This window comes from Temnothorax americanus, unplaced genomic scaffold (genome assembly GCF_048541705.1).
Source record: "Temnothorax americanus isolate GAGA-0224 unplaced genomic scaffold, ASM4854170v1 Scaffold6, whole genome shotgun sequence".
NCBI lineage: Eukaryota > Metazoa > Arthropoda > Insecta > Hymenoptera > Formicidae > Temnothorax > Temnothorax americanus.
Genome location: NW_027509751.1, coordinates 7,022,497 through 7,048,406, shown reverse-complemented (window position 1 = coordinate 7,048,406; position 25,910 = coordinate 7,022,497). Strand labels below are relative to the sequence as shown.

The 25,910-nt window shown below is 43.1% G+C and overlaps 1 protein-coding gene across 19 annotated transcripts in view; it reads left to right on the top strand.

The window, feature by feature from the left end:
• Positions 1 to 25,910, top strand: part of Pmca (plasma membrane calcium-transporting ATPase 3) — a 58,547-nt gene that overhangs the window by 17,340 nt on the left and 15,297 nt on the right. For 4 of the 19 annotated variants that reach the window (XM_077420389.1, XM_077420388.1, XM_077420390.1 and 1 more), the window contains 2 exons: positions 4,192 to 4,260; positions 12,132 to 21,279. The exons of 2 other annotated variants lie outside the window; for them this stretch is intronic. In XM_077420389.1, coding sequence (XP_077276515.1) covers positions 4,192 to 4,260; positions 12,132 to 12,668 — 606 coding nt within the window. In that variant the 3' untranslated portion in view covers positions 12,669 to 21,279. Of the gene's footprint in view, positions 1 to 680; positions 821 to 4,191; positions 4,261 to 7,527; positions 7,613 to 8,929; positions 9,476 to 12,131; positions 21,280 to 22,121; positions 24,997 to 25,910 lie in introns of those variants that run through there. 13 more of the 19 variants (XM_077420392.1, XM_077420391.1, XR_013259135.1 and 10 more) reach the window with 12 other exon arrangements.

Genomic DNA, 25,910 nt, shown 5'->3' with positions numbered 1-25,910 from the left:
TCAGTCATCATTCAAAAAGATTCAATATTCTCTCGATTCCTCTATTCACGAAAAACAAATGAGAAACCCAACAGAAAGAAAAATCGCCTCCGAATCCAACAAGTTCAGGTGGCGAGACCACACGAGTCACATACGGTCCTCTTAAAAGTTTACGAAACTCTCCGGACTCTATCTTTTTCTTTCTTCTTTATTTTTTCCTTTCTTTTTTTTAAGGGGCTTCCCTAGTGTGACAGGGCCTAAAAATGAATGATTTTTAAAAGGAAAACGACAAAGCCAATTGATGAACAATTTTTTCCACATATTTTACTATATTTCAAGAGTGCATACAAATTTTTTCAAAATTTTATATCTGTTATTAAAGCCCGTGCCAGCCATTTTTTTGGAGCACCGCGAAAAAACGGTGACCACGATTGCAGCCGTTGTAGTTATCTGAAACAAAAAAGCAAAAGGATTTTTAATCTACTTGAGTGTGGCTATCGTCTGAAGCAGAGAGAGAGAGAATCACGAAAAAATATTGAAAATTTAAAAAATTATAGCTAAAAAACGTCTGCTAAAAAAGACGAAAATAATTATAATTGCTATAATTTTTTAAATTTTCAATATTTTTTCGTGATTTTTTTTTGCTTCAGACGATAGCCACACTTAAGTAGATTAAAAATCCTTTTGCTTTTTTGTTTCAGATAACTACAACGGCTGCAATCGTGGTAACCGTTTTTTCGCGGTGCTCCAAAAAAATGGCTGGCACGGGCTTTAATAACAGATATAAAATTTTGAAAAAATTTGTATGCACTCTTGAAATATAGTAAAATATGTGGAAAAAGTTGTTCATCAATTGGCTTTGTCGTTTTCCTTTTAAAAATCATTTATTTTAGGCCCTGTCACACTAAGGAAGCTCCTTAACAATGCGCGAGCGACCATTCGACGTTCGTACGCACGTCGAACGTACGCGCGCGCGGGCGTACGAATTCCAGATATCACTACAACTTGTATACTACTACCACTACTCTACTTATTACCACCGACGGCGACGATAACAACGAGTTGTTTCAGTTTTTGACCGCTACCTTGGTTTGCATTTTCATTTGAGTTCCATCGTTATCGCGTTAGAAAGCCCGCGGCGCGTTTTTTCTCCGCACTTTTGATTCGATAAAACCGACGACCGTGTGCGATAAGAGTGCCTTCAACAAACGATCGAACGCGGCCAAGTAGACGGATCGTTGACCGCCCACCGGCCGCTCGTGAGAGCGCGCGGGAAACGATCTCTCGCTGAAGGAAGAGCGGAGAGCCACCCGCGATTTTCACACACTCGGCGCGCTCTGCCGCTCTCTCCTTCAGAGACGCGATACCTGACCGTGTGTCTCTTACCAATTAGGTACAACACGTAACACGTGCACAAATTCATGTACATACATATATACATATTTATATATCTATATATATTTATAAACAAGTAAACTCAGTGTGTAAGTCTACGCCGATAAGAAGCTAGGTCTAATCTGTCATGTCATTATCTCAGGTAGGGGAAATCGGTCGCGGGCATCGATCGACCGGATCCGGTCGATCGGCCCCGCGATTAGGGTGACAGGACCGAACGTAGAGAAACGGCAGACAAGAGACGATAACGCGATTAAAAGAAAAAAAAAACGTTTTCCGAACTCGTTACGACTCGACCAGCGTCACTGATCGCGCATGCACGACTCTTCGACGAGAACGACGCACTGATAGGGTTGACGCACTTACACATACACACATAGAGACCTGCCGTAGTAAACGCACAAATTAGTGCTTGTTCTCCGCCCGTATCCCCCCCCCCCCCCCTCGTATACGCGAGTATCGGCGATGTGGGAGGGACGGGGGACAGTTGGGACCAGACGCGCGATCTCTTCATCCGCGGGATTTGCATGAGAGATCAGCTGTGTGCGAAATAGATGTACGGACGAATTGCAGGAAACACTTTGGTAATTCTCCTAGATTCGAAGATACAAGAGACATTTCTCTCCCCTAAAGATCACACGAGGTTTGCCGACGTTTTTTCGTATCTTCAAATTGAACGAGAATTAACCACGAGTGCCACGAGTGTCCCGTGGACCAGCCTCTGTACAAGCGGAGAGATCGGAACGGAGATCGGGATGCGGATTCATAAAACGGTGCAGATTTATTTGTTTCGATCTGCTTGATTTGTCGTGCGAATCGAAACGTTCGCCCTGTCCCAGCTTTCCCGATCGCGGTGCACCTCCCACGTTCCTCAGAGAAGATCGCGAGTGTCGTGACCAATACGTAGGGAGAATAGAACCACCAGCATATTCACCGATTTCTGATTGAGTCGAGTTTTTCTGATACTATCTCCTGGCGTCGACGAGCTTTCGACCTGAGCACATATATATATATTTTTTTACATATATTTGCGCGTACATATATTATTACATATAATATATATTATATATATACGTTCTTATATCCCGTACAGCTTGCATCCACAGTAGTTCTCCACAGACAGCCAGAACCAACTTAGCAGTGGTCCACGCAGTCCTCAGCCAATCTCTCTTTCTTTCTACATTCTCACACTCTCTTTCTCTCTGTTTGTTTCTCTCCTCTCCCCCTCGCCCGATATCTCTCTCACGCTCGATTTCTCCCCCTTTCCCTTTATATACGCTCTACACCCCTCTCGGTCCTCGTGAGATTACGTGTCAGAAACACCCTTCGTTCCCTCCCTCTCGGGAGGGCACGTCCGGAATCCCGAAAGTGTGTGCACCACTCTTCTCCGAGTCTAGTGATCGATGTCTATGTTTCGACGAACTCGGGATACTTCCACCCCCGGGGGAGATTCGCTCCTCCCCCTCCAGACACTGTTGTCTCTTAAAGTATACTTCTCACCGTGAAGCACCGTTCTGGATATTCGAGTGACGTTAAGCAGGATGTTAAATCGACCCATGTGTAAGCACCTCGTGATAAACTTTCTTCGCCAAACTTTCTCTCGCAAGACGTCTTTACACGCTCTGACTCCGCCATGTGATTTCCCCGCACTCGCCGTTAAAACGGGCGACTCTTTACGTAACTCGCGCGGGAAACTCGCGTAAGTAGGTAGTCTCTCTCTCTCTCTCTCCTCTCTCGTACGTAATCCATATCTAAATCCGTCACCTGCCGGTTCGTAATTAGCCGGTAAAACGAAACTTTCGTCGTTGCGCGGTTCAAGAACGATGCGTAAAAGATTCATCCACTTCGCTATTGTCCTTAACCGCCTTAGCCGCCTGCTATTCCTATTGATTTTACGTTGAAGCGGAAGGCTCTACTCTGTCGCAGAAGTTAAAGCGGACGGTGCCGAACATTCGTAAACGCGTCGCCCGTTATGCCCGTTAATATTAAATCGTTGGAGTCCCCGTTATAAAAGTTTACACGAATTTATGTATTTTGTGCGATTAATTTGCGACGGTTATAATGACAAGGCGACGACGTCGTAGTCGGCGGTCGCAGTCTACAGCTAGCGTGCCAGAAATAACGATTGCGGTCCGTTTCTCGTCGAAGAATCCCCGAAACATCCGATAACTCACTCTATACGATGATTGCGCAGCGAGATTTGCAGTAATTGTCAAATATCTCTCTATATATCTAACTGTCAATCACTTTGGCGGCTCGGGCTGTGACGCGACAAAGAAAACGACTGTCGCTGGTCCGTTGCAGCTTCGTTACAGCCGGTCACGATGCGATAAAGTAAAATAAAAAACGTAGAACGGATGCACGAGTTGCACACAACGTACATAAGAAATTCTAGTCTATCTAGAGACTCGCGGCGATACGTATATTTTCTTTCTCTCTCTCTGTCTGTCTCTCTACCAATTTTCTCTACTTTATATATTATATTTATATATATATATATATAGTTACACTATATACGTACTTTCTATTCTCTTTACATTCTCTTCCCCCTTTTTTCTCTGTAAACATCGTCTTTTTCGCACAGTCAACGGTCGTTAAGTGTTCAATATCACGAGATGCACACGTTAACGTAGAACGGCTTAACCAAAATAATAAAAAAAAAAAAAACCGAAAGGGAACAGAAAAAAACATAGCGGAAAATCGAACAGACGATTAAGAAAGACAGAAAAGAGATAGGACAAGAAAAGAAAAATACAATTACCATGGAATGTCACGTGAAGCTAATGATGTAAAACTGGATGTGTCACCTACTTTCAGACGAGCAATAGAACTCTGGTGCAGAATGTATCTGTGACAGGCAGATCCCCTTCTCAGGATTACTACATGGTTAGTCCGCAAGTCCACTATCATCCGCAAGTTTGATCATTGTTTGACCGTGTTAAATAATAATCTGATTAACCGTTTCTCTCTATATTTATATATACGTATATATATTTTCATCGTCTTTCTTTGGTTCCTCTGATATATTCTGACTTTTTTTTTGCGACACTTTTTTGATCGATATGTACCATTGTACTATGATTTCCTACAAGCAGACCTTTTCAGTTTTGCCTTTTGTGTTCTCTATCTTTCTCTCTATCTCTGTCTCTCTCTTCTACTACTACTACTACTACTTTTACTACTACTACTACTACTACTACTACTTATCTGTCTCTCTACACACGTCTCACAATGTCTGCATTTTGTTTAACAAGTAAGTGCTTGCGGACTGCGAGTTTCGATTAATATTTTTCGCCCGTGTGCTTATTATATATAAATACATATATATATTATTACATGCGACACCCGTCTTTGTGGTTGATTCTAAACTATATCATCCACAAATAAAAAAAAAAAAGAAAACCAGAAAACCGGCAGCCATTATATATATATATATATCGGCGTCGAACAATTTGCATCGCCATGATTATTGTCACTGCGGCAGCTAATTATATCGTTTCTATTGTCTCTCTCTCTTTTTTTTCTTTTTTTTTCTATATCACCACCACACTTGTCTCTCTCTTTTTTTCTCCCTATCTCTTTTTCTGTGGATCCTGTGTCGCGTAATACGATCGCACGTATACGATCCGATTGTATATCGCTTCTCCTGATGTCACCATCTCCTCTGTCCTCTATGCCTCTGTCAAGCGAGACGCTAATGGGGCGCATGTTCGGTGAAACACGCTCCCGTTCACGCGTGACACAACGAGAAAAGAAAAAAAATAAATAAACAGCCGGCCACCACCGGGCTATTGTTATTGTTGCCGCGAGAGACACGGCGATGGCTATGACGTTCGATGGATATACATTACGATTACGACCGTTTTGGCTGCCGTCATACGCTTGTCTCTTTCCACCGTCTCACTCTTTTCTTTCTTACGTGTTTAATCTTCTCTGTCTTTTCGTTTTCTTTCATTCTTTCCCCCGTCTTCTTTCTCTTCCTTGCTCCCCTTTCCCCTCTCGTTTTTCTTTTTCGTTCACATCCACTAAGGTGTTGCATGTATGTACGTGTATATGTGCCTTCTTTTTTTTTTCTCTTGTTTTGGCGCGTTCCAAGGCGCTCGTCAGCTGACTGGAATCGAATAGTCACGGGCGAGTCGCGCAGCTTTCGGAGTGACGTGATCAGAGATGTACGGCGCTAACCGCGGTGTGTGCTACCCGTTTCCTCGATACAAGCGCGCTGTTCCCAGAAATGTTAGTTAAGGCTTGACTGAGGTTGCGGTGACTCCCAGTCAGATCTATGTCCAGCTGTAGGTTCGGCCTTTGCTTCCGGTTCTGCTTTGATCTCCGGGAGGAGACGGAGGATCAGCTGAGCCTCGGTTAACGTTAACTAACGTTCCAAGGAAAGGCCCACCAAACACACTGGATTATACACTGGACAAGTCTTCTTTTTTTTTAATCTGTGTTTCGCTTTCTTGTGTGAGCATCGTTTTTTTTTTCTGTCTTTCATTTCCGGCGTACGACTCGCTTTAGTCGGCCGGTCATTCTCTACACACGCGCCGTGTACATTCGCTTCCCCTTTATCTCTCTCATTTCTTTTGTTTTGTTTTGTTTTTTAATTACTGCAGTGTGGGCATTGCTGTGATGATTAACACGTGATGTACGCGATGTTATTACCGTACGTTGTATATCGATGTGCGCGCGTGTGACATGTATTTTTATTATTGTGCGTCTTTAACGTGCACAGTGTGTATGTATATATATCTGTATATTCAATATATATTGCATTGTGCGTTCTGTACCGATGCGAGGGACAAAACATACTCGCTCGGACCCCGAAACGCGCGACGCTCCGCCAAAATTTTTGTTCTTTGCGAAACCGGCGTTCGTATACGGCGAGAGTGCGCGCTCGATCGCGCGTTTCTCGTAATTATTCGGCATAACCGTTCATCGAGTCTCACACAACTTTTCCCCGTACATCCCTCTTACAGACGATACATGGAAATTTCTCTCTACTCCCGCTCACTCGAATCCGCGAGTCAAACGCGTCGGCGATCGACAGCACACGTGTTATCTGCGTTATCAGTTCCTCAAAATTTTTAACTCGAGTTCTGATTGAACTTTCTCTCTCTGCTCGGACGACTGGAGCCGATGGCGAATACGAATCTTAGTGCCTCGTCAGTTCTCGATAAGAGTGTCGCTCGACTCTGAGAAAAATCCGTCAAGATCTAATCATCTGGATACCCCGAGGTCCGACGAGCTTAACGTTTAAGTTAGTTTGCGTTTGATTAACATTTCGCGAATTCTATTTCGCGATATTTTATTTCAATATCCTTGTTCTTTCGACGAGTTGAAAGAAGAATACTGGGACAATTGTTTAACGATGATTGATGTTAAAAAAATCAGCAACTGCTTCACAGACTTTTTTTACTTACTTTTTGAACTTTCGCCATCCATGGGAGATGGTGTCTGACCAGCGGTGGTTTTTTTCACTTAGCGCCTGTAATATCTTGAATCTCGAATCGTTTTGAATAATGCGACACTCAAATCGCTACGACGACGTGCACTTGGACGTGTTCCACGACTTCAGTCGTGTTCGGTTTTCCTCTTGGATCTTTCGAAACTTTCTCTCTCGCTCTCTTCTTCTCTCTCTTTTTCTTTCTCTCGCTCTCGATCGAGAGGGAGAAATCGCCTTTTCTCTACCTCTGTAGAAGATTTGCAGCGTGAGAAGCGGTGAAAAACACTAAGAAACGAGAGAGATCCGCGCACCACGTGGTAATATGTTCGTCGACACGTGTGCGACACGCGCACAGGAGGGAAAAGAAACGAGAAGACATCCCACCCGCGTACCTATTCTCTCACACTCACATACACACATACATAACACATATATATACTATACACACACACACACACACACACACACACACACACACACAACACACACACACACACACACACACACACACACACAATACAAAAAATATACTAGACACGAAAATGGAGAAAACGCGATGGAGATGGTCATTAGCGAACGCCGATGCAATCCGCGGCAAAAGTAAAAAAAGAGCTGCTAATTGTGCGCGCTGAAGAAAAAAGTAGTGTTTTATTAGCGAAGATGTGAAAAAAAGAAGCGAGTGCCGAGACTGATGGTTATAATTTGTGGTTTGTTAGCCAGCGGAACCCATTCGAGAGACTGAGGTATAACGGGGCGGCAGTTTTGCCCGCCGCCACACTTATCCTGTCGGAGTACAAACAAGTACGTAGCTCATGTAGATGATCGCCTGCCGTACATATAATACGTTGTTATAATCATCAAAAACTCGCCAGTACGCGTGTACGCATATATATTTTTTACCTTACTACATATGTAATATCGTCATACACGACGGATCGTCGACGTGCGTAACACACGATGTGCGTGCACGATGGAAACGTCTCGCCGTCTTGATCTCTCCCTCCCTCTCTGTCTGAATCAGAAATTTTTTTCGGCATTTGATTTTTCGATGCTCGGATACGCGATAAAACGGGAACGGGCCTCCACCGAACGAGTTCGACTCGTCCTAATATTTTAATATTATATCTGATATAATATTTTAATATTTCGATCCCGGTGACGGTGTCGAGGAACGTTCCCGGCGGCACTCCGTGTCGCCCGCCGGGAGATTCAGCTCTTCGAGATTTCCAGACGCTCTCGATTCCCGCAGCGACTCCAGATCGCTCTGTGTGCGGATCGGTCCTGGAAAAACCGATCGATTCTAGTAACTAGACGGAGACTCCGAGCTCCGATTGTTTAATGACGATTGATGATGATGATGATGACGACGACGACGACGACGACGACGACGACGACGACGACGACGAGGTTCGTCGTGGCGACGATACGGACGCTCTCCCGTCCTCCCGAGGGGCGTCGTCGGCGTGTGTCTCGGCGGCGATGTCACGACGGCGACGATTCGAGATGCACGGATTACTATTACATTGAACGAAGTGTTACGTCACACTAATGTGTTTTCTTTTGTGTAGCGGGGGGTGTGGGCTGCGGTCGGTGGGCCCTTCCCCGTCGGGGACCGCGATATTACCCGGCAGATCCACCGGCCCGCCCGCGCTTTCTTTTTCTCAGTAGCATAGTGTCTGAGTGTGCTGTGTGTTTCTGTATCATCCCTATTTCTTCCCCGCCCCCCTCGTTCGTTCTCACCCTCGTGTGTGTAACTTTGACGCGATGGTTTTGCGTCGATTGCGGACATATTGAGAGTGTCGCTCGTACACTTCCTTGTCTGACCGACCGTACATTTTTCTCCTCTTTTTTTTCTTTTTTTTTGTAGTGTCACCAATTCGTTTATTGGTTCGTTCGTTCGTTTATGGGTACGATAGATCGTGCTAAATCGCCGACTTTCGTCAACGCGAGTGTGATGACACTAAAAAGCTTGCCCTTCCTCCTCTTCCTCGAACACATCTAGCGACTAAAAACCGCTTTCTCCGCTTCCACCATCATTGATCGGTCCACGTTCTTTTTCTCTCGACGCTGCAGGAACGCCATGAAACAGCTTGTGCGTCGATTTTGACTTTTTTCTAGGTCGGTCGTCGATGTCATAGTAATCCTCGAGAATAGAGGTAACGTGTCGTAGATCTCGATGGTGTGCTGTGTTATTTAGTAGGAAGAAGGGTTGCAAACTTGAATGAAGTAGCATTGCTGCATCGTGCGCACAGTCCTTCTCTCACGTTGCGGTATCCTTAATCCTAAATCCGTTTCTACAGACACGGACGAGTCGATACATTGTTAAATATACATGTGACTCTCTTTGAAAACAATTTTGTTTTAGGCTCAATGGAGCCGTCAGCGAAATTGATTGTAGTCTATCTCGACGATCTGCGCGCTTTATTTATTTATTATTACTCGACAATCTCTTGACATGTTTATGCATTTACTTGGAATGTTTATTTGGATTTACTGTTCATTTGTCGCGCGTAAAATTCTTTTCCGGATTGACTGGAGACGCAACAGGGTTTCTTACGCGATTTAATGTGACACGCGAGGATATTCAGGGTGTCTAATTTGATTCTCACTTAGTTTCTCTCGACTCAGTAAAAACTTGGCATTCTTATTCGATGCCTCTCACGATTGATAGTCGGACGCCGACGTGAGACAATCCTTCTGCGGCTGTGCTGAGTAATTATTATTTTATTCATTGCTTTTGTACTAATTTTGTACTAATGATACGAGTGCAAAAAATATCGATAGAAACGAAGGTTTCTGCGAAAGACGAAAGGCTAATCGCCGCGCTCAGCCACGGAATGGGTTAATCATTGTTATATCCGGTTGGAATCTCCTATCACCTCCCCTCTGTTCCTTCTTTGTTAGTGTGTGAGTGTGTGTGTGTGTGTGTGTGTGCACGGTTGGTCAATTTATGCATCGACTTTATTTTTCTGTTTGCCCGAGGTCTAACACCGCCGTTGTTTCGTATTGAGTGCCAATTAGAGGGTTTAACACGTTATACTATGTGGTCTGTGTTGGTTGTGAAAGAAAAAAAAAAGGAAAGCGAATCTCAAACGAATAAACACCGCGCGATTGTCAGCATGCATTATTCGCGATCCCGATCGCGAGAAGAGAGAGACGTTTCTTCGCGCATCGAGCGCTCGGAAAAGTCAGAGCCAGATCGAGCAGATTCGAGGCAGACGCGAGAGAAGGAGAGTCTTCAGAATTTAAATCCGAGATAATAATCTCCACTGAAATCATTTGCGTTTCCTTTCACTCAGGTCTCCTACATTCCGCTTCTTCGAGTGGAACTTTTGTTACCTTGAATATCCCTGTCCGATCTGGCCTTGACCGTGAGTTTTCTCTCTCGCAGACATGCAAAATGTCTTAAACACGAACCTCGTACAACCAGAACGACGAGAGACCGTTTCAACCCCGCTCTGAAACGTCTCTCCGAATCTTTAGCAAGAGAACATATCTGATCACCAGCGTATGAGACTTGCGTAGTTACGTAGAGAAACGTTATAAGTGTTGAAACCGCGCACAGTGTGTCGAAAAACCGGCTAACATGCGTGAAGCTACTACTACCGCGAAGAATTACTTATACGTAGGAGAAGCAACTATAATCCACCCTGTCTCTTTGTCACGAACGTGCATTTTATCTTAATCTTCGTTAGTGCTCCTTCGCTTTACTTAACTGTTATTCGTACTACACCATACATCACCAACCACACTATGTCTGTCTCTGTCTGAGCTTCTGTCTTACCCTTATTATATACTCTGTTGACACTCCAAGCCGTAGAGGAGCGGTTACAAGCGTGCGAAATGCTTCGGCAGACTCGCTCGCGAACGGTTCAGGACTGTTGCGGACCATTCCTAATTGGGTAACTATTGGCGAAACCGTTTGGACCCCCGCGTTGGCACCCCCGAGTCGCGAAGCTCTGCGCTCGTTTTTCTTTGCCGTCGAAATTAGTCGCGGAGCGATCGCTAACGAGAGGGAGATGGTCGTTGATCTATGTTTTTGTTACAAATTTTGTCACTGCATTGATGTTACCGTCTATACACTCACAAATTTTTAGTAATAATAGGAACTACGTTACGATTAAAGAAATCACCTTTTTAAATTGTTAAAAACGACATATGCAGCTTAATAAAAATCTTGCTGACGCAAAGGAAAAGATATTTGACACTAAATTGCATTTCGCGAATAATTCCAGTTATTTTTATTGTGTATTTTTTCGGTTAACATATATCTAGCAACGTCAGGTAAATGGGATCAGAAGTAATCTTCTAGTAATAGTAATTTTCTTAAAAATATGAAAAAAGATGATTCACGCAAAAGAATTTCTGACGAATGTTTCGTTATATTTCGTTTCATTTGAAATTGTCTTTATCAAGTTGACTTAAAATTTGGCTGAAGTGATTTATTGTCTTCTTCTAGAAGCATGAATTAGAATTAGACCCAGCAACGAGTGTTAACATCAACCGATATTGTTAAAGTCGGACATTATTAAGCAAATAAGAGCGAAGAACACTTTACTCTTTTTTGCTCTATTTGTTACTATATCCCGACAATTGTTTAGTCGATATTTTCGTTCGCGATTGCTTCCGGCCAATCCTAGATCGTAAGGGATGATGACGCTCGTTACTAGCGTCCTTAGCACCTTCGTCCGATGGTGACGAAGGGAGGCTCTCTCATCTGCGAGGACGTTCGCGCGTCGCCCGCATTCGGTCGTGTTGGCCCCCGATCACGAACTCCATCACGAAACCCCACAAATCGCCGTGTGTAGGTAGGTACGCATAAAATTGACGTAGATTGCGCATGCGATGGCGGTAACTGAGTATAACCCGTATAACTCTAGCTTGCACTACTCGGTGGTACAGCGAGACCGTAAGGGAATCGAATGCCCCCGACGTATCGTAATAAATATCCCTTCCGTTTAGCTCAGTTTACCCCCGCCATTTAACTCACGAATTCGGGTGAAATGCAACCAAGTTGACAGGCGAAGGAACTCACGTCACGGACAAAAAGAAAAAGAAGAGATAAACATTCGCGATTACTAAAAAAAATTAAAATAAAAGTAAAAACGCATCTGTATAATTATAAAAACACGACTACAGCTACCAGAACAACGACAAGACCAGAGTACGCCGACACTCAGGGGACACTCAATAAAGATAAAAAGGGGGACACACCGTAACACACCTCTGCGCGAAAAAAAAAACCGATTATACGGCGTGCTTGTGTGTTGCTGGCTTGCCTCCTCGCTTCCTGATAGAACGTCCTTCCCTGTTTTTGCAGCTTCGAGTAATCAGAGCGTTCAAGTCGACTCTGGAAGATCTGGAGGAGCGTCGCTCTGTCCATAGTTTACACAGCTTACACAGTATGCGCAGTTCACGCAGCCACACCGGGCCCCGACCACTCTCTGACTTCACATACATTGACGAAGACCCGACAAACACCACCACCACCACCACCACCGCGCAGAACGTCGCCTACAAGTCCTCTAATAGGAGTGCTGAGCCGATGATGAGTCAGGATTACGAGACAAACTACAGAGGACCCTCCAGGATGCAACAGTCCCTCAACAGCCCCGCCTCGCCGTTGTTGCTGACCGTGACCGGACCGGCCAACGCGTACAATCATCATTACACCATCACCAATACCATCACCGACAATAGATCCCCTTCTAGTAACGCCCTTAATCAGTCCCTGAGTCCCAACCATATGGCGCCGATGAGCAGCAATAGAGACAACACCGGGAATTCCCTGCTTCTGAGTTCCAACAACCTGGTCCTACCGGAGCTGACTAAGCTCGTGCACGAGACCAGCATCTAAAGATTTCTTCATTCTTCTCTATGTATTTCATTCCATCCCTTTCCATCCCTCTCCATATCTTCTATTTTGTTTCACTGTCGTCGATTCGCGAGCTTTGTCATTTAACTTTATCCCCCTCCCCTCCCCGCCATTTCTTGCTTCGAATCTATCTGTTCATCCCTTAATTCGTTCTTCTCTCTCTACTATGTAGAGGGACTTGTATATATTCTGTCCCTGTAATCTCTCGCTCTCGTATGTTTCGCGAGATCTCGCTCGATCCTGCGACCTTGGCTGCGTTCGGGGAGCGCGCTATTAGCGCTATTTGCTTACTCTATCCTTGTTCCGCACTTGATGAGCGGTAAAGATAGAATAATGCAATAGCGCTAATAGCGCGCTCCCCGAACGCACCCCTTGTCTCATTCGATCGGTAAAGAGAAGACAGTATCATCCACGTCCACGTAAACGATATGGACACACTCTCGTTCACGCGTTCACCATCTACTTCTCTGCTTTCAAGATACGTCATCATCCGTCTCTATTTCCGCCATCTCTTTTTCGAGAGCGTACTTACCGAACGATCTTGTTCGTTTCGGTCGCCGAGTTCTCTGTCCCCCTTGACTCTTTCTCTCTTCCGCCGCCCTTCTCCGCCCCTTCGACGAAAAACTTTTTGCCACTCGCTCAATGGGGACGGCGGACCTGATCTGATCTCAAAGGGGTCGAAACGCGCCGATTTGGAGGATATGCCTACACACACGAACAAGGCGCGACATTCGCAAATCGCGAGCTTTTGCTAAAATTGTACTTAAGGCGCGAATGTGACTCGGAGAGGATAAAAAAGGAAGGAATTGGTTGTCGAAACGAAAAGAGATTTTTTTCCGCGGATATCACGATAGTTTGCGAATGGCACGTTCTCGTGCATAGGCTGTACACTCAGATAGTATACAGGGGTTCCGCTTTCAACTGCTTCTTTCCCGTACCCCGACTCTGTGTTCACCGGGTGAAAGTACTATTTTCACATTTATAGAGTAGCGTTCTGGAGTTCATTGTTCGTTGAACGACGGGCTGCGACGCGACTGTGCGAGCTGTAAAAAAGAAGCGAAAGCGGAATCTAACTGCGAGGTGTGTTACTAATTGCCACGCAGCTTGCGAAACAATACTCTCGGACTTCTAATTAACAATAAACTAGTTACTCTCTGTGGCAATTAACTATGTCTTTTATTACGTCGTAGCTTGACGGTAGATTTTTGTTTCAAGTAGCGTATTAAGTAGAAAAATATTCCCAAATGCTACCACAAGATATTAACAAACCGGATATTCATTTTTTTTTAAGGGTTTTAAGAGAGTCTAGATAAAGATTTTATATATGTTTTGTTGAAAAATGGCAACGAACAGCAAACTGTCGCAGCCCGTGTAAAGTCTGATATTAAATATAAACGACCAAATCGATTATCTCGGAAGGATGACGGTTGTATGTCTGTACATGAAAATAGTATTTTATCCGTATACTTGACAAACGTAGACGGCGCTTAAGTGCTTGTCCGCTTATCAACCGACCTCGCACAACCGTTTACTTATTTATTTACTTGTCTTATACTACTGACCAATAATTGGTGATAAAATGACTAAAAGTTAACTCTACTTAAGTCTTTATCTTACAGAAAAAAAATCTATAGAAAATTTCCAACTCTTTCCAACTTCCACTTTACAGCAAAAGACTATTTTTAGTTGAACGGTAAGAGTATACTATAACAAATTTTATTGTATATCTCGCGCGAATATATCAAAGATAAAATATTTTTTTCTACATTAATTATGTGACCGGAAAAACTAACAACAGAATCGATATAATATTCGTATATAATATTTCTTTCTTTGGGAAGTCTCTTTACTTGAACGTTCGCCAATTTGACGGTCAGCAGTGATCACCCGTCACTCGTTTGCTTGCCTGTTTGGGATTGAATGTGAATGTGTCTGTTCGTTCGATGATTGCGCGATGTGACCGATGACGATCCAACGGATCGTCAAGGACGACGATGACGTCACCGACGACAATCTACCTCGACAGAGATAAATTAGTTCCTCGCGGACTAACACTTCTAACTGCCCTCCGCGAGCGCGACTAACAATGAAGAGAAACTATCTTCCGCTTCCCGGCCCTAGGGAGAATAATAGACGCGCGTTTCGGCGTCGCTCGAGCGACAGTAATCGCTCGATTCGCGATCGACAATCGAAAGGTATCCGAGAAGGTGTCCATTTACCACGAATCTTCTCGCGTATACGCGACTCGAGGCTGAATGTACTTACATCTTCACCATATCACGCCTCGATCTCTTCTATCTTCACAGCTTCACCGTCATTCTCGCGAGCGGGCCTGGTTCTACGTGTCGCTGGTCCTTAAGCAGAAAATCAAGAACAATTAGATCTAAGAATGCAAAACCGAATGTAAAATCTCATAAATTTTGATAAGAAACATCCAATTTTAATCGGAGTTAATTTTTAAAAAATTTATTCTATTTTTTTTAACTTATAAATTTCAGAAATATATTTATGTTTAATTTGTAATATCTTAAATTATCCTTAATCTACAGCTTCTAAATGTGCCATAGAGAAAACAAATATCCTAAATAGAAGTAACTCATTATTTCTCATTTTTATCTTTATCAAGGAAAATATAGTGCTTATCTAAATAGGCCGCTTCACGATACATCCAGTCTCGCCTCGAGTCCTCTTCTCGGCGTGTCCCCCTCGTTTTGTGACTACCTTCGAGCATTCATTCATATCCCTTTGCCTCTTTCTCTTTTTCTTTTGTCTGTGTCTCTTCTTGTCTGTCTCGAAGAACCGAATTCCGCCGGATAATTCTGGCAAATAGGGCCCAATCTCTTTCTTTCTTTCTTTCTTTCTCTCCTTCTCTCTCTCTTTTTCTTTATCTATCTATCTCTCTATCTCTCTCTATCTCGACTGCTCGAGACGAACCGCGGGGGCTCAGAGCGTTGGGAATCGTCGTCCGACAGAGAATCCCGTCCCCACTTTCTCTCGTTCGAGTGAAAAAGAAAAAATAAGAGAAATAAGTAAGAGAAAAAGTTGTCTAGCAGAACGTACGATAAGGAAGGAAATTAATGGTGTAACCGCGAACTATATGTATAAGACGGTTCGTTACCAATGTTCTTTGCCGAGCGTCGAGTGTGATCGAGCGGCGAATGAATATTATACGCGACGATGACGTACGACGATGTCGCGTTACGGACGGAGAGACGGAGGAGCATTCTCGCTCTCGATATTGTAATGTAAGTTATTTAATTTTACTCAACTCGCGCGCGCGCGCGCGATTCTTTTTTATTTATGAATCTTGTAACTTAAAAAGACGAGGACGTCCCTGTGCCCGAGGAGGCTGCGAGCGCGCCTTCCCCTAATAAACGCGTCGACCAAAATTCGTCGTCGATCGGCATTCCAGGCAATCGTCACCGCGTGAGTTCTCGTGATGATCCCAGAATGATGGAGACAATCCCGATAGGCTTAAATTCCGACGCTATTTTTCTCGTTCTCTCGCGAGATGTATTTTCCTCTCATAGCGTCGGAATATTCGACGGAATTCACGTCGGTCTCGATTTCCGCTGGTTCGTCACGTCCCGGGCCATTTTCCCGCGAGGGGGGGAATATCCTCCGTCTGGAATGAAGGAATGTACTTAAATCGTCGGATCTCGTTATCTACGTTGCTTTATTTATCCCGCTGTCGCTCCTTCCTCGGTTTTCTCCGTCTCTTTGACCGTGTCTTCCTCGAGACGTCGAGGCCACTCAAAAGGCGGAAGAATTTATTTTACAAGTGTAATTTATTTTACGTGATAAGGCAAATTCACACTAGGATAATTGTAACTACGCGATATTTTTCAATTTGCTGATTAGATTGTTCAATATTGTATGATCAGACAATTTTTTACGTTGGAAATTATATCGCGGTGTTGCGATTATCCCATTGTCGCAGAGTTATCTTCCCCTCCTCATCCCTCTTTCCAGCCTCTCGTTCGAGGATCGACGAGATACGCGAGGTTCGCTGGAAAACGGAACGTGGGATTGCCGAGGATTCTTCCCTTTTTTTCCCTCTTTCTTTTTGTAACCACAGTCAGTAACTTAATTCGACAAATTGAGAAACGTTTTCTTCGACTAATCGTCGTTGATTTTAAATGTGTCTGCTACTGCCAGCGCGTTAACCGACGTCGAGAAAAGTAAAAATAAAGATACAAAAGATATACAAAACACAATTCAGAAACTAGAAGGAGCTGTGAAAATAAAAAACACTTAGTCGTTAGGTCTTCTCCTGGTTGCGACGTTTTGGCTGTCCCCTGTATAACGCGACGTAAGGGCCCCCCGCTGAACAGACATGAATTGCCGAGTTGAACGGACCGATGTGACAATCATCATCCGTGCGATGAAATTGAAAGTTAAGAGCTACGCACCGTATAGTACAATTAACATAAGCTACAGTGACATGATTGATTGATTGCAGGCGAAGTCGTATTTTGAAGTGATCGGGAATGAACGAAAGTTGGACGGGAAGATCCATCTCCGAGTAATCAAAGTATCTCCGAGATTCAAAGACGATGTTCGGTAATGGAATCGCTCTTGAAAGATCGAATATTGACCGTGATATGATCTTCGAGGAAGAAATTATCTCTTCGACGTAATATAGGACATACGTGACTTCAGATTCGTACGATGGGACTTCGTTCGAGTTGTTAAAATTTCAGAAGAATCGAAAAGATACTGCTTTCGGTAGCGGTCTCAGGAACAATTTCCCGGACGCATCGGCGGGCGGTCCTTATGACGTGGACGCATAAATCGAATCTTGGTGCATGCCACTCCACAATTACTTCAGTAGCATCGAGTTAGAGTTCCGTTTGCTCTTGCAGTCGCGTAAAAGGTCCGTATTACATTTCTCGTGCAATAATTTGCGGCGCGCGTGCTAATCAGCTTGACGAAGTTACGGAAACCCCGAAAGGGGTCTGATGTACTCATCGCCGTAACTTAATTTAATCCTACACGATTTATCCAACAGATTTTTGTAACTTCCTATTATCTGGAGGTTTCAAGTTTTTTTGAAACTTTAATTTTTATTTTTTTTTGTCAGAATTCTCTATTTTATGTCATCCTCTTTAAAATTCACTATGGCAATCTAAGTTAAATTTAACAAGAGCACTCTCTGAAAAACAAAGGTTTTTTTCCAAGTACTGAGTAAAATGGGAGTGCAGAAGTAACATGTCCGACAAAAGGTTCACTCGTGAAAAACGTAATACGGGCCTTAAGGAGCCCAAACGCGCCGCAAAGCGACGCGATCTGTGTATTCGAACATGGATCCGCCGGTCTCTATTACCGGCGAGATCCCTGCGGACCCCCGATACAATGTCGGCTCGCCTTTGGCCAGTGCGATAACGAAGAATCTCATTCAGCATGGCGTCGCTTCGCGCGCGAGTGCGTAATAATCCGTACGTATCACGGCTCGCGATAAGGCACGCACGCGTCTCTCTCTCTTGTAAAACTTATAATAGGTCCGCACACACAAAGACTGTGGATCCGTATCGAATATCGCGATTTGTAGCAAACGAGAGAAGACATTCTGATTTTTAATATCGACGCATAATAGTAGCCTGTTACCGAGGAACTCTAAGAGAATATATATATATATATATATATATATATATATATATATATATATAATATATTATAAATATGTATAGTTGAATATCAATTTAACGATATGCATAGGGAATATATATATATTATTATTACTATTATTAATTATTATTATTGTTATATAAAATAAAGTTTAAGACAACGTTAATCAAATAACAAGTCCGATAAAAGGAGACCAGCGGAGAGGGTGGTATCTGCGGAATTTCTCTTGTACACTCGTTCGTCTTCTTCCTCGTTCCCTTTTCCTCTCTTTTCTTGTATTATCATCGTTTACCACCCCCTCCGCTTCTAAAAGCAGGCGAGCCACATCGAACTGCATCTTCGATGAATCGTAAGAATCGCTTTTAGTCTCTCCTGCGCGACGCCAATTAAAAGAGGAGATAAAAGTAAAGAGTAAGAAGAAGAAGAAGAAAACACGGTGGATTTTTTCAAGTGCGAATCGGTAGAAAACGGAAGAGAAGGGAAAGAGAATAAAACGTGTGTATGCGAGATAGGGGACCGCAGGCCACTGGTCCCGCGAAAACTTTTTCTCTCTCGACTCATAATTACGTATTCACGAAAACAAAAAAGCTGCACAATGATCGATGATGGTCAATAAAGCGATACTAAATCTTTTCCACGCTTGGCTTGTTGCTGAATCAATCTCTCTCTCTCTCTCTCTCTCTCTCTCTCTCTCTCTCTCTCTCTCTCTCTCTCTCTCTCTCTCTCTCTCTCTCTCTCTCTCTCTCTCTCTCTCTCTCTCTCTCTCTCTCTCTCTCTGTTTCTTTCTGTCTCTGTCTTTTTCTGTCTCTCATGACTCAAATTGATTATCGAATCATGTCCCATCTTTCTCCTTTTACCCTCGTTACTCGCGATTCAAAAAATCCTCCTTCTGCTCGATCGTCGAAGCGCTTTCGTTTTAACGATTTGTTTGTAACATCCCCCCCGGACGACGCATGCTCTTTTTCCGATCGACCGCTTTTGACGTTCAGGCCAGCTGGAAGATATAGCGATCGAAAAAGCGTAGTGCATATTGCGAGGAGAATCTACGCGGTGACCGTAGATCTACAGTTTCGGATCTTCTTCGGAATAGGATGCGCTCGATTAATTCGCGCGACGACACGTATCGCTTCGCGAATAAAAATCTGCGACTATGGAGATCAACCGCGATCCATGTATTATTAATATTGATAGTATTGATTCTCCACCTTGCGACATACGTGAAACAAATATACAACAGAATGTCGCAGTCGAGTGCGATCCACGTCGAGCCTTCGATCGATCGACCAACGGCGATCTCTGTTACTCTTCACATCTCCAACAATATATCTGCTAATTGTCTCTTTCTCTCTCTTTCTCTCAAATCTACATCACACTATGACTACTATATACGCACATGATCTTCTCGATGATGCCTCTCATTGACGTGTCTAACGCACAATGACGGGTAACGACAGAGATGGTTACTTTTTTCATTATCATTATGTAACTTCCTGTCTTCGTTGCTTTCTATTGCAGTCTATAAGACGTTCGTCGAAATGCAATGCCTTCGGATCGAAATTTAATTGTCGTCTATTTCGAATTATCTTTTCTAATTTCTACGAATAGATAAACATTTTTTTCTCAGATATACTAATTAATAATTAAGCAATAATATTTTATATTACGAATAATTTTGATAATCTTTAGGAACAAAGTAATCTCGACTAAGTAACTTAATATGCTAATATTTGTATATGAATTAGCACAGATTGTATGCGAAAAAATCGGATCAAAATTGTTTTATTTGCGCATTGCATTTCAACAGACGTCAATCGTTGCGGATCCTGTCGCCTGATTTCGATGGAATATATTCAACGAATAAATTACCGGTCTCGTCTTGTACTCTGAACGATCACGCAACAACTAACTTTGTGCACATCTTTTCTTCGTAATTCCATCTGCTCACGGACTTATACCGACTCTCTGTATATCTCTCTACGCTTGTCTGTCTGTACATTGATTCACTTTGGCACGGCACTCTCGCTCATACTTTGTCCCTTATCACCGAGGCCGAATTGCACCGACAAACTTTAAAAATCAATCCCGATTTGACGAGTTTCTCTCTATCTCCGTCCAGATTACAATTCTATCCGTAGTGTAGTAATTTAGAAAACGAGGTGAATGAGAGATGGTGATTGGATCGATCAGGATTAATGCGGTAATATTCTGACATTTGTCTCTCATCTTACTAATTATTTAAGAAATAATTATATCGTGCAATTATAATAGCACGCAAAATAAAATGTGATCTTTTTTTAAATAGATAAAATTGCCTACAAATTTGCTGTTTTATTATTTATTAACAACTTTTATTGATGAAGAAGATTGAGTTAATAATCATCTGATGAAGTTAGTTCGCTGTTAATTGTTAAACATCAACGATATCATTAGCGAAATACAGAACATCGCAATGGGATTCTCGGGCGGTAATGTGGTGCAATCGGCTTCAACTCAGCTTCCGATCGAACGGATTAGATGCGCGGTTCGAACTTGTAGAAAGAAGAAAGAATAAGAAAATACTCAACATAATTAACCATAATTCATGATACACAACTTAATTTAATTTACGTCGCATGTGGAAATTTTAAAATTGCGAATCGCGCGATTTTCACGAGAGCCCTTCGGGAATACCGAGGAAATGTCTCACTGACAGCGCGTTTAGAAGAGCGAGAAGAGTCCTAACACCGGTGAGGAGACGCGACACCACAATCAATCAAATCCGATTACTCTCACAGCCACACTGATTACTTGCGCAAACATCAGCATTTCAATGAGACAAACCAACGAGAATGCGTCACCCTTAACCCTCAAGCTCGCGTTTCGCGTGAGAAACGGACGGAGCAAGGACTTTGTGTTGATCTTTAATTGGTACGATGGAAAATATTGGTACGGAAAAATACAGCTAAAAGAAATCATCTGTGAAAAATATATATAGAGTTATAAGATTTATAAAATATAAGATAAGACTTTTAGATATGAATTTCATAACTTCCATATTTCGGCGACGTAAGTGACACAATTGTGACATAAATAAGTAATATAAATAAAGATTTTATTTTAAACATATAAATATATATTTCATTCTAATATAAATATATATTTATATTTAATTAATAATTACGATATTATGTACGAGATATTTATTTTGGACACAGTTGTAGGCATACCTTGTAGCATAACATTTGTTACATTACGATAAACTATGTAAAAATATGCAGATTATAATTTAATGTTATTATATTCGATTCTGAATGAATATCTTAAAATGACCATTTGACATAAAATCGTACCAGTTAAGATTTATTAGTATCTATTAAAATAATATGCATTTGCCAAATGTATTATTTGGATAGAAAATTGTAAGAATCCGTAAAAATATTTCTGAAATTTCTCAAGCTACTCTATTCGATAACAAATAATTGATATATCTCACAAAAAATAATTAGACACGCAATATTAGCGTAAGAATTAATCATTCATGAGAGACAGAGAGAGAGAGAGAGAGAGAGAGCCAAGATATTTTTAAATCATTTCGTTACACATATCCTGGTATTCTCGAGAAAATAATTAATTCTTACGCGACAATATTGCTGCTGACAATTAATCGATTGGTTCAACTCGAGTTTCGAACGCGCGTCCGCGTCGCAAAGAATGAAGCGATTCGAAGCGAGAAGCGATTGTGTGCCGCTTGAGGGTTGAAGAAGTGGTTACGCGCGATTCGATCGTTCCACCCTGTTGTAACCATTATGTTATCCTTTACTCTTGAAGGTGATAGGTGGCGAGTTGCAGGAACGTTTGATACCGGTACCCTACAGCAAGAGTTCGACAGACCAAGCTGTAAGCGCTCCTCTCTCTTGCTCTATCTTTTCTTTCTCTTTCTCTCTATCTCTTACTTTCTCTCTTTCTCTTTTTTTTCTGTCTCGGATCTCTTCCTTTTCGCTCTCTGTGTCACTCGCCAGTTTGCTCGCTCGCAGCTGTCTTTTGATCCCTTCGCTTATACACGCTTCTTATATTCTATCGATCGTCTCTCTCCTTCCTTCCCTTTGCCTATTCATCTCACCCTTCTCTTCTTTCCTTTTTCTTTCTTTTGTATAAAACAAATATCCAAGAGCGGAATATGATAATTTGTAAGGTCCACTTTGTACCTAAAAGTGAGATCGTGCAAATTGCAAATTTACCCCGTTCTACATCTCTCGCTCCTCTCCGGATCTCTTTTTTTTCTCTCTTCTTTCCCTCTGTCGTGATCTTTTCTGTTTATCTATCTCTACGTATACTTCCCGCTTTCTACTTTATACTGTTCTACAATAGGATAATATTACGGCTTGTACTACTGGACCGGGCAGCCTTTCCTGCCCTCGACGACAGTACGAAGGAAAGGTATACATGTCCATGTGTTAATCCTTGACGTCTCAAGCTTGTTCGATATTTAAAGCGCGGCAAGGATTAGCGATTTTCGTGCCTATACTCTGCGCCATTGTTGCTTGTAGGGGCTTTCGTTGGCATATGGCAATAATTTATTTATTTTTTCTATATTTATTTCTCACATATATATAGAGAGCTACTACCGCCGCTCTTCACGCGAGGAATCTCCCAAAATGAACGAGGGCGATCTCTTTTGATGAGCCTATACGATTTTTCATTACGCTAACTAAAGTCGTTAGAATGCTTTTCGTCAAATCTCAAGTCAGCCCTCTGGTGGTACAAGTCCGTCACTTCCTACTCTGTTGTTCTAAATTCCGAACTATCGTTCACCCCCGCAAAACTCGGTGTCCTGTGTAATCGTGACTTTACATCGTGTACTCGTCGTGTGTCTGTATTCTCATGTCCACTCTTCTGCTTTCATCCCAACCCCCAACCCCCCTTGTCCTCGTTTGGATCGTTCATCAGGGATCGAGACCGTTGTCGCTTTAACGGTTATCAATTCTCGCTGCGGTACCACGAACGTGAACAATTTTTCTCCGCGTCCGTTGCGTCGAGAATCGAGAACTCGATGAGTTCTCGATCCCTGTCACGAAATCACGAACCCGCATTTTGCGCAATTACCCCCACGACCCCCTCTTCCCTCTCGCTTTCTCCGCTGCACCCCCGGTCCTGAAAAAAGGAATCGCCGCGTCGAGTGTAAGCCGACGAGAGGTGCTCGCGGACCCCGCTAGAAAGGCCGAGTTGATCTTTAATTTAATGTATTATGCATTTAGGATGACTTGCGTTTTAGGTCTCCTTGCGCGCGATCACACCGAGATTATACCGATCACACGTTTACCGTTTTTTGCATGACAGAGACGCGATGCCAGAGCGATGCGAATCTTACACGCGAATCTGTGGCGTTTGTAAAAAAAAAAAAAAAAGAATTGCGTGTGACGTTTGCTTCTACCCTGACTGTTGCTTACCGTGTCGCTGCAAATTAAGTGTGTAGCATATGTGCAGATACGCCGCGAATAGTGCTGCATTGTGGCCGCGGCTGCGTATCTCGTATTTGCGATCGCCTGAGAACCTTGCACGTTGCTTTCGTTGTGCATCTTGCGTCGCGAGCGACGATGTCAGTTCGTCGCATAGAGCTTCGACCCCTATCCGATATTAACTCTTTTGCCACTCTTTTAACAATTCTTATCGAACTTTGAGTGAAGCGAATTAAACCCCGATTGAACGCATCAGCTGCCCTTGCTCGCTTGCGCAGTTTACACATTGCGTCACGTTATATCTCGCAACGTGTATCCTAGCAGAAATATGGTATTTACAATCGGAAATTAAGATCGGCTTCGTCTCTAATTCATATTTCGATGCTACAGACGCGCAGAAGAATTCGTTTATAAATTGCATGCAGGATGTTTCTTTGCGATTAGCATCGAAAGATGAACTCGCCGAAGCGTGTTCAGAATCTCAATTTCTGGTTTCGATTTATTATAATTAATCTAGTTCTTTCAATTTAATCGAGCGAGAAGATTCTCGATTGAATTCTACATCGCCATATGATCTAATCGATCGCTACATGAGCTGAGAAAACAGTTACATTACTAAAAAAAAAAATATCTGTCAAAATTAAAATAGGCGTAATTAATTAATGAATATAACCGAATTGTGGTTGGCGAGTAGATTTCATCGCAACTGTGAGGTTCTCCAGCGACGAGAGACCGGACATCCTACGCATTTCTTTCTTTTCTTCTTCACCGGAGTGTCTTCTTTTCACATAAATTCATGATTTTTCCCTTTACGGTATATCTCCTCTACCCTAGATGACCCTTCAGACACTCGACGAAGATCGATGGAACGTTCGTTATGCTGCCGATCAATCGGTCAATCGACTTTCCGGTAACGCCACGATCTAAAAAAAAATACGATCTGAGAAACACGAGCTAAATTCGAATCTCTCGTGACGGGAGAGATACGAAGGAAAACGTACGAGACGAAAATTTGTCCGACGAGAAAGGTGACAAAATCACACGGTTTGCTTACTCCACTTTTATGCTATCGCAGCAAGTGAATATGTCATCCATGTTCGACGAGCGGAAATTGTAAACGATTTTCACAAGTTGGAGCAATTGATATTCGCGAGTCATTGAACCGGCAATGTGCGACGTAGTTTTCCCGGATATACGAGTCAACGAATTTCAAAAAACGGAAGATACAATAAATAAATTTCATCTTATCCGGAAACTGCCACTTTCTGTACTCTCCATTTCCGTCTTCTTTTTTTGTCCTTCTTTTTCTCTTTCTTTCTCGCTCTCAGCTCTTCCGTTTCTTTGTTTCTTTCTCTCTCTCGCTCTCTCTCTCTCTCCCCCCATTCTCTCCTTAACCGCCCTGTCCTGGAAACCCATCCACGTGATACTCGAAACGACATATCGCCTTTTTCCGTCGAGAGAGTCGTCGTTCGTTGCGATACGTATAATCGGCAGTGCGCATTACTTGGCGTAGCGTGCATGTTATTCCAAGCCAGACGCAAAAAAGAGAGCAGATACGTATTTAGCGCGCGTGCCGAGGGCCCCGGGCCCAAAAGGGGGGTCCGAGGTATAACTCTTCGGGAGTCTGTATAGCTGGGCCACCGTCGCCGTCGCCGCTGCTGCCGTCGTCACCGCTGCCGCCGCGGAAATGCCGCGGCGATAACAACCTTCGCATATCGCGTAAGTATCTCTCTTCTGAATGTTGTGTGTCAGCGAATCTATCTAATAGCGTGCCCGTTAAATCGGGCGAGAGACACGTGCGAGAGCACGCACGTGTGACGTGCGTGCGTGCACCATCCAGCGATCGTCGAGCCCGGGGGGGGGGGGGACTGAAGAGAAAACGAACGGAAGAAAGGAAGCAAGGGATAACGGAGGGTTTCCCGTTTTAACCCCCGCCCTCGCTCCGCTGTCGACCGTAAGGCGGCTCTTTTGGGAAAATCGTCTTCGAAAAAACGGTAGTCGAATTCACTCTAACGAAGATAACGTTTGCCGGGCACGCGAACTTGCATGTAAGCTAATCGCAGCCTAGATCCTGCTCCACTTTATCTTTTTTCTTTTCTTTTTTTTTTCTTTTCATTTTTCTCTAGTATTGTACGGGCTGCCTTAACGTGTTGCTTTTACT